Source organism: Salmo salar, chromosome 01 (genome assembly GCF_965601325.2).
Source record: "Salmo salar chromosome 01, fSalSal1, whole genome shotgun sequence".
In the NCBI taxonomy this organism is placed as follows: domain Eukaryota; kingdom Metazoa; phylum Chordata; class Actinopteri; order Salmoniformes; family Salmonidae; genus Salmo; species Salmo salar.
In genome coordinates, this window is record NC_138291.1 from 167,440,990 (window position 1) to 167,450,860 (window position 9,871).

The window sequence follows — 9,871 nt, forward strand, 5'->3', positions numbered from 1 at the left end:
AGGCTCGAGTCAGCAACCCGATACAATCGATTCATCCGCAACATTTCAGGCGTGGCCCCCAACGCATGCTGTAGCATCACGCAGGCACACACACACACAGCACTTTTTCAAATCTGACAATCAGAAGATTATTCACAATGCAACACAAAAGCTCTGTATTTTATTACAATCATTGGTGATGATGTCGCATACATTCCGCGAGCGCTTTGTCCAGCGGTGATCGAGAGAAACAGGCCATTCCCGACCCGTTGCACCATACAGATCCATTGATAACTGACGTTTATATTTGAGCCATAATGGCGATTTTATTCGGCGGGAGACGCCCTGGAATCCACGAACGCGCCACCGCCAGAACACACCCACACTTCCCCTGGCAGCGCATTGGGCAGAATGCGATATCGTCATATGTACGAACCACAATGGGCCAATCCAGATGTAAATCACGAGTCCGTCCCCTAAATCTTGCTGATCAAACGGGCGTGCAGGGGAAGTGACCATTGTTCTAATTTATTCACCCACAAGACCTTTAATTGGTTAAAACCGATGTCACTCAGCAGCCCCAGTCTTCTTATTGGTTCTCATTGCCTCCGGGGGCTTCCCTTGGTGCGCATATATATCTAGTGTAAACGGCAGCATTTCCGTTCCGATTCAGCTGCGGCACCGTCCTGTATCTACTGTCTGCACTCGTGTAGTTTCACAAAAAAAATAAAAGTTTAATCCCAAACATGCCTAACCCCAGAGTTTACTTCGACATCACTATCGGCGATACCCCCGCCGGAAGGATTGAAATGGAGGTAAGGAGTAAAGCAAGTCGGCTTTTTGGAGTCAATTAACTTTCTGCTCTACTGAACCTTTAAAATAATTGTTAATTTCTCCTTCGGTTTATTCTAACTCGCTGCCGGGTAGGTGACTGCACCCGGGATGCTGTCAGACGGGGTCCACGTGCTCCTCTAACATGTTGAATAACGTTAGTTACTTTACGAACAATTTAACTTTAGGTTCATTGAAAACTTAACTCTTCTCGTACCTAACGAACACTAACTTACATCGCTTGATTTGCCTACATTTTAAATTGTCAATTGATTGTGGTTTGTTTGCTGTTAGCGTTGACTGGCCTTTAACGCTGTATGTGTTGCATTTCCATACCGGTACTCTAACTAAATCGCATTTCTTTCTGAAGCAGAGTTTGAAACACTTGCCATGGTGGTGTAAAATATGTCCATCGCTTTCGGTAACTTATTCACATGTTACGCCAGTCTTAGACATGTGAACGTAAATGTTGTAATTGCGTTTGTTCGATGAACATAACCTAGCTAGTTATGTGCTGTAGCTAGCTAGTCACCGCACATGCAATTTTAGCCGGTCGCCATTTTCAGCATCCCCTTTTCGTCGCGCCAGATGCCATTTTGAGAAAGGAGGGGATGCAGGTTTGGAAGGGAACAAAACGTACCAAAAAGCACTCACCGCAGCCCATGCTTTGATTACGTACAATCGTTAAAATTGGAATACATTTAGATTGCTGCATTTGAATTATATTAATGCTGTCTACCAGCATATTTGCTAATGGCCCAAGGAGTGTCCTATGCGCCCTCAGTATAACCGCAGCCCATCGGATAGGAATCACTTCATCGTTATTAAGTAAGCTGTATTTTGCTTAATGCCAGACATGTTCAGTCATCTGGCCATGTGGTAAAATATCGCTGATATTGTCATTGCGACTGTTAAGTAATTGTGTTCCATTTAAACACAAGGCCCCTGCATATCCCCAGTGCACATTAATTTCACAATGAGATCTCGTTTTACGTTACAATTTATGACAAATCTACAGATTTCGTTGACTGAAGTTGTAGGTGCAGTGTTGGCACCAGATTGCACGCGTGCATTTTGTTGCCCCTTCCAGGAGCACGTGGACATGGAGACACGCTTGTCCACCCGCAAGGCCTCAGCGAAATCCAGGAGAATAAAATGCAATTCCTTGATCAGATTCAACAACCTTCCAAACGGCAAAAGTGACTATAGTGGCGATTCTTGTGAATTTGACTTTTGCAGCGTTTTGTACAATTTGGTTTCCCAACCTTTGTCATCCTGTGGGAGGGAGCACGTGTCCGTGTAGCGGACTCCATTGTTTGACGCAGAGGCCATGCCAGCAACAGGCCTTGGTCTGTTGGTGTTTGCCAAACTAAACAAGTTAGCCAGCAAGCCCGGTAGATTTCAGTCAATCAAATTCGGGATCATTTGGCCACAACTGCCCTTAGATAAGCCTCCATGGTGCTTGGCCACTTGGTCCTACAGCATTGGTCAGCAGTGGAGTGGGTTGGCCTTCCTTATCAGTCAATGGTCTATGATAGATTCATTAAAACAAACATTTGCGCTTTGTTCCTAATGTAAGGTTGGACAAGGTTAGCGGTGGGGTTATGTTGTAAAAATCAAGCATTAGAAATGGGTGGGGTTTAGCCACTGACTTTGTGGCTGTGTTAACTGGTGACTTCCCTTTTCTGCATTGAACTTGTTCCTGAGTGGAAAAGTACTAGCTCCAGATGTGGGTGTGTCTGGTGCTAGAAGGGAGGGAAGTGGGGAGGAGAGCTGCTGTGCAGGCTGGCGCATGGTGGTCCATGCAGGGGCACTCCCAGCAAGGCATGTTGTGAAGGGGCCTGTATGTTGCTTTTATCACTTCAGATGTTGACACTTGCCAGGAATATAATATAGTGTAACAGGCCCCTAGACACATCTGTCTTCCCATCCCTCCTAACGCATTCAACATGTGTAAACTGATCCTAGATTACTACCTTAAGGAACAGTATAATTTAATTCAAACTTTAACCGTGAGTGGTTAGCTGATAGTGTAATGTGAGCACTTGTATTGTATAAAGCAATATGAGATGGTGCACACTGCTCATGTGGTGGAATTCTGATATTGCCTGAAGCTGTGGTGGCCAGTTGCTAGTCTGTTGCCCCGGACTGTCACATGATAGGTTGGAAATGAACAGCTTCTGTAGCTTCACCTCAGTGTAACACCAGTCTTATTGTTCTCACATGGGAGTTCTGGTGGATCTTAACAGAGTGAGTCTAGAACACAACACCTTGAACCAAAGGTGTCTAGCCCATGTCTGCCTAGGTTCCTGTAGTCAATGCTTTAAGTCTTTCCCTTCCAACCCTGCCTTACCCTCATGTTGTTCGTAGTGTCAAAGGCTCTTTCTGCATGCTGTTTGCTCTTGATTGTATGCTAATGAAAAGCCATATCTTTTCTTGCAGCTTTTTGCTGATGTTGTCCCCAAGACTGCAGGTAAGATCGCTTCAATGATTGGAATTTCCTGAATAATTCACCCTTTCTCTGCAAATGATGTTTCTCACGATGGTCTTCCAAGCCTTGTGGTTGTGACGACACTGCCTAATGGCAACAACTGATGCAGTCCAACCTTCCAAAGGTGCCTCTGTCATGCCCCCCAGATACAATGAACTGCTGATGCATTTAAATTCAAAAGGGCAGGTCTGCTTCCGATAAGTAAGCAGTAGCATTGTGGCCCGCTGTGAATGGGTTTACTAGGCAGTGGAGCCCCTGCCTATTGTTAGTCCTTGTGGCCTGTTTGACAGACTGTGAACTAAGCCCTGCAGACATGGCCTATTTGCTTCCTCTGCAGCAGACTGGGGTTGTGATGCACATGTGGTTAGCTAGCGACCATATTCTAGTGATGTCAAACATATGGGCCAATCTGTTTGACTCAATGATTCTACTATTCAGTAACTTGTGTAGCTGCAATGCTTTATCACCCCAAAAAAGCCTTGACTTGTACGTCAAATCTGTTTCAAAGATATAATGCAAGTGTACTTGAAACCAACCTTTCCGGTTATTGATATTTCAATGATCAGTCACAGAACCCCCTGCATTTTGACTTGATGCAGCCTTTATGCCTTTAAGCTGCTATGCACAGTCACTGATCGTGACGTTTCCTGTTTTCCCCTAGAGAACTTCCGCGTCCTGTGCACTGGGGACAAGGGGTTTGGCTACAAGGGCTCCAGCTTCCATCGCATCATCCCAGGTTTCATGTGCCAGGTGAGCAGGGGTATGACCTTAACCTAAATCAACGTGTGTATTCTGATATGCTTTCTGAATACAGGGTCTGATCATAGCTCACAGCTGCGACCAGGCTTTATGCTGGACTCCCCCACCCACCATATGTTTAATTGACTGATTTACACAGGTTCTCTGCAGCTGTTTTCCTCACAATGGTCTTCCAAACCTTGTGGTTATGACAACGTTGCTGATGCAGTTCCAACACAAAGTTTTGTAGAAAACAGGACTCTTTCCATTGGCATGATTAAAAAAGGGAGTTATACAAATGAATGGCCATGATCTCACTGAATCTGTCCTGATTGCCTAGCCTACATTATCTCGTTATGTTAAGATTTCTTTTTTGCAAAATTATGTTTTCAACTGCATTGTTGGGAAAGGGCTTGTAAGTGTGTTCAGGGCATGTGACAAAATGTATATTACTTTGCCTACCTTCAGGGCGGCGACTTCACCAACCACAATGGAACTGGGGGCAAGTCCATCTACGGCAACAAGTTTGCTGACGAGAACTTCACCCTGAAGCACACAGGCATGGGCTGTCTGTCCATGGCCAACGCTGGCCCTAACACCAACGGGTCCCAGTTCTTTATCTGCACTGCTAACACTGACTGGTGAGGCGCGCATACACACAGTAGACACTGACTGGTGAGGCGCGCATACACACAGTAGACACTGACTGGTGAGGCGCGCATACACACAGTAGACACTGACTGGTGAGGCGCGCATACACACAGTAGACACTGACTGGTGAGGCGCGCATTTACATTCTGCAAGTGATGTTTCTCACGATGGTCTTCCAAGCCTTGTGGTTGTGACGACACTGCCTGATGGCAACAACTGATGCAGTCCAACCATCCAACACTCCTCAGCCCCTTTAACCTCTATGGGCTAGGTGGGACGCTAGCGTGCCACCCGTGGTGCACTCCATCAACAGCAGGTGCATTTCAAGAGCGGCAAATTTGAATCCAAATAAATGTCAAAATTCAAATTTTTCAAACATACAACTATTTTACACCCTTTGAAAGATAAACATCTCCTTAATCTAACCACGTTTTACGATTTCAAAAAGGTTTTACGGCGAAAGCATACATTTAGAGTATGTTAGGACAGTACATTTACAAGAGTTGTGTGTAATGTTTTGTCAATTCAAAGACAGGGTCACCAAAACCATAAAACCAGCTAAAATGATGCACTAACCTTTTACAATCTCCATCAGATGACACTCCTAGGACATTATGTTAGACAATGCATGCATTTTTAGTTCTATCAAGTTCATATTTATATCCAAAAACAGCGTTTTACTATGGCATTGATGTTGAGGAAATCGTTTCCCTCCAATAACCGGCAGTCAAGTCAGCGTCACAAATTAAATAATTAAAATTAGAAAACATTGGTAAAATATTATATTGTCATTTAAAGAATTATAGATTTACATCTCTTGAACGCAATCAACTTGCCAGATTTAAAAATAACCTTACTGGGAAATCACACTTTGCAATAATCTGAGCACTGCGCCCAGAAAAATACGCGTTGCGATACAGACTAGACGTCATGTTGGGGAGATCTAAAATCGAAAATACTATGTAAATAATCCATTACCTTTGATTCTCTTCATCAGATGTCACTTCCAGGTATCACAGGTCCATAACGAATGTAGTTTTGTTCAAAAAAGCTCATCATTTATGTCCAAAAATCTCCGTCTCGTTAGCACATGATGTAAGCCAGCCGGACTTCTCGTCATGAACGAGGGGAAAAAATATATTTACGTTCGTTCAAACATGTCAAACGTTGTATAGCATAAATCATTAGGGCCTTTTTTAACCAGAACATGAATAATATTCAAGGTGGACGAATGCATACTCTTTTATAACGTATTGGAACGAGGGTACCGAACATGAACTCGCACGCCAGGTGTCTAATGGGACATCATCGTTCCATGGCTCTTGTTCGGTCAGATCTCCCTCCAGAAGACTCAAAACACTTTGTAAAGGCTGGTGACATCTAGTGGAAGCAATAGGAAGTGCCAAAATATTCCTCAGCCCCTGTGTTTTTCAATGGGATAGGTTTAAAGGCAATACAACACATCAGGTATCCACTTCCTGTCAGAAAATGTCTCAGGGTTTTGCCTGCCAAATGAGTTCTGTTATACTCACAGACACCATTCAAACAGTTTTAGAAAATTTAGGATGTTTTCTATCCATATGTAATAAGTATATATATATTCTAGTTACTGGGTAGGAGTGGTAACCAGATTAAATCGGGTATGTTTTTTTATCCAGCCGTGTCAATACTGCCCCCTAGCCCTAACAGGTTAATGGTGCCTCTGATGCATGCACGCACTACTCGTGCTGTCCAAACAGGCAGACGGATTCAGAATTTTTTCACTAATTGTTTTTTGATGATCAGATCTGAAAGGAATAGGTCAAAAGACCAATTGGTGGAAGGAAGTTGTGAATTGGACTGCCTGTGTAAACGGCCTAATGCTCTGTGACTGGTGACAAACACCAATGATCAAACTGACTGGCAAGATGCTTCCTCCAAACCTGATGCAGCCACACTGGCAGCAAGCTGTAGTGTCCTTCAGGGCAGCGCACCACTGGCCTGAATGTTTTCACCAAGCAGTAGGGCTGTTATGGTAATTGTATAATGGTGTTACCGGTGATTATGGATGACAAAAATAACCTTTATAATATGTTAATTTTTACCAAATTCAGGGCATTATAGCTTAGCCCTGGTCCTGCTGTAGTTCCTACTGCTAGGGTAACATGCCAGGGAGAAGTGCAAGACAATGTCTATTTTGTGTTTATACAATTACCTTTGCCAGACAATTGTTACCCCAGAGTCCATATTTGTCACAGCCCTATGGCTACAAACATTGTCTGTTTGCCTTAAACCTCAGGAATCCTGTCTTAGTCGAGGAAGAACACTGCCATAACCTCTCAGCGTTGTTACCCACTGACTCTTACCTTTTCCCTCTGTAGGCTGAACGGCAAGCACGTTGTGTTTGGCAAGGTGGTCGAGGGCCTCAACATCATCGCTAGCATGGAGAAGAAGGGTTCCAGTAGTGGCAAGTGTTCCGCCAAGGTCGCCATCGCTGACTGCGGAGAGCTCTGAGCATCCCTCCCTTTCACCCCTCCTTCACACCATCCCTTCACCCAGCTTTGAGCCTTTCCTCCCTTGTTCCCTCCATGCAGCTCTAAGCATCAACCTCTCCTTACTTCCCCTTTATCTCTCCCCTCCCCCACAATCAACAATATTCCCTAATATTGAGATTAGTTTTTTTACCATTCCTCTCCCTTAGGGAACGGTTTGTCCTGTGTCTGAACTTGTTTCATTTGTGGCTTGCCTTTATTTTGCATTTTGAATTGTCCCATGTGGACCACTTTTGTTGAACAAAATCAGAATAAAGTGGCAGAAGACTCCTTAACTGACTGCAAAAGAGTGGATGTGTGACTTGGAAGTGTTTTCTTATATGGCACTACATACAAGTGGTCAGTATTTGCTGTGGTAGTGTTTCTTTCTGGTAATGTGAATTAAGCTATTCAACAACCAGCTTAAATGAGATGGGGGAAAAAGGCATGTTACTCCTGCATGCTTCCCTGGCTGGGTGTATAACCCAGTTAACATCTACAAATTCTGAATGGTTCTTTAAAAAATATAATTAATAGTAACCGGGGTATGGCTGTGTACGCAGACCCATGAGCTACTGCGGCCCTCATGTTTCCGGCCCACAGGATTAGGTGACCTGGATTGAGCCACCAATACAGCACATCTGTTTCACTTCATCTGCTTTGCTCTTTTACTCGCCCAGCAGACTTAGTTGGACAAGTACCTTTGTCTAGGGGACATTTACTCATACCTGTAGGCTAAAATTGCTGAGGATTTTTGCTTTTATGCAGTTCACACCTTTTACCACGATGAGCCTAGTCGTACTATTTGGTGCTATGCATTAAAGGTCCAATGCAGAGCTTCACTACTCATTTCACAAGTAAGTACATTACTATGATTTGTTTTCAATGTAAATGGTCAAACAAAGCCTAGCAAAAGAGAATTTATCAAGTAAGTATTTTGCTAGGACGGTCAGGGGGCAGGGGAACAACCTGTTATTGGCATAGGTTTGGAACTCTCAAAATTGCTTCCTGGTGAGACAAATGGACTGACATTTTAATCATTAAACTGCTCGTACACTAAATGGCCATTACCATTTTCAGTGGAAATAAAACCTGCTTTTGACTGGGCTGGGAATGTGAGTAGTTGGTATTGAGCGGTAAGCACATGGTTACCCACAGACACCCCTGCAGCTTTTCCACTTTACTGAGTAGATGACAATGAAGCTTGACTACAAGCCAACGATAAGATATCTGTTTAATACTGTTATTTGGTTAAATAGCAGGCATTGCACATTTAGGAACTTCACATATTTGGGCAGCCTGTCACTGTCAAAGTAACACTACTTGACACCCAGTGTCTCGACCCATATACCTGTTGACTGTTTATTTTATGGTTGGTTATGGCACCTAAGGAAGTGTCAAACACCATTCCATTGTTTTACCTGCCAAGAAGTTTCCTTGTTTTAAAGCTTGTTTCTTAAGTCCTTTTGTAATGAATGCTTTAGTCTTGTATATATTTTAAATAACTAGAAAATACACACACTGTCAGAGTTGACTGTCCTGTGCCACTACTTGGACTAACAAAATTCTATTGACACGTCGAGCATTATGGCCATATTCATAAAAGGCAGTTAGGCCAGTCCCTTATGTCAGTCAAAAAGAGCTTGTCCTTCATTTGTCCCAGTTATCAGCAAGAGCGCATTGGGGTAGTTGCATGTCTGACATCAATGTGCACAATTACAATGGTAATTTAATACATTTCATATAACAATGTTGATGCGTAGGCTATGGTGTAATGGAATGTTTTGACACTTAGTGCCTTATAGTATTCAGACCCTTGACTTTTTCCACATTTTGTTACGTTACATCCGAAAACTGATTCAATAGTTTTCTTTCCTCATCAATCTACACACACTACCCCATAATGACAAAGCAAAAACAGCTCTTTAGAAATTGTTGCTGAAATATCACATTAACATAAGTATTCAGACTCTTTACTCAGTACTTTGAAGCACGTTTGGCAGAAATTACAGCATCGAGTATTCTTGCGTATTGTGCTACAAGCTTGGCACACCTGTATTTGGGGAGTTTCTCCCATTCTTCTCTGCAGATCCTCTCAAGCTCTGTCAGGTTGGAAAGGGAGCGTTGCTGCACAGCTATTTTCAGGTTTCCAGAGATGTTTGATAGGGTTCAAGTCCGGGCTCTGGCTGGGCCACTCAAGGACATTCAGAGACTTGTCCCGAAGCCACTCGTGTTGTTTTGGCTGTGTGCTTAGGGTTGTTGTCCTGTTGGAAGGTGAACCTTCACCTCAGAGGTCCCCAGCGCTCTGGAGCAGGTTTTCATCAAGGATCTCTCTGTACTTCGCTCCATTCATCTTTGCCTCAATCCTGTATAGTCTCACAGTCCCTTTTGCTGAAAAACATCCCCACAGCATGAAACTGCCGCCACCATGCTTCACCGTAGGGATGGTGCCAGGTTTCCTCCAGATGTGGCGCTTGGCATTCAGGCCAGAGTTAAATCTTGGTTTCATCAGACAAGAGAATCTTGTTTAGGTGCCTTTTGGCAAAAGTGGGGTTTCATTTGACTTTTACTGAGGAGTGGTTTCCGTCTGGCCACTCTACCATAAAGGCCTGATTGGTGGAGTGCTGCAGAGATGGTTGTCATTCTGGAAGGTTCTCCCATCTCCACAGAG

The 9,871-nt window shown here is 43.7% G+C and overlaps 1 protein-coding gene and 2 non-coding genes across 3 annotated transcripts; all 3 read left to right on the forward strand.

The window, feature by feature from the left end:
• The first annotated feature begins 657 nt into the window (after positions 1-657).
• Positions 658-7,513, forward strand: ppiab (peptidylprolyl isomerase Ab (cyclophilin A)). Its single transcript, NM_001141689.1, has 5 exons — positions 658-794; positions 3,253-3,283; positions 3,963-4,051; positions 4,508-4,680; positions 7,051-7,513. Exons 1-5 carry the CDS (start codon positions 726-728, stop codon positions 7,181-7,183), a joined length of 495 nt encoding a protein of 164 aa, NP_001135161.1. The 5' UTR covers positions 658-725; the 3' UTR covers positions 7,184-7,513.
• LOC123726813 (small nucleolar RNA SNORD35) lies at positions 3,333-3,414 on the forward strand. Its single transcript, XR_006758965.1, has one exon. It is a non-coding gene; the product is annotated as a small nucleolar RNA SNORD35 (small nucleolar RNA).
• Positions 4,838-4,919, forward strand: LOC123726814 (small nucleolar RNA SNORD35). The gene has a single exon (XR_006758966.1). It is a non-coding gene; the product is annotated as a small nucleolar RNA SNORD35 (small nucleolar RNA).
• Positions 7,514-9,871: the final 2,358 nt, after the last annotated feature.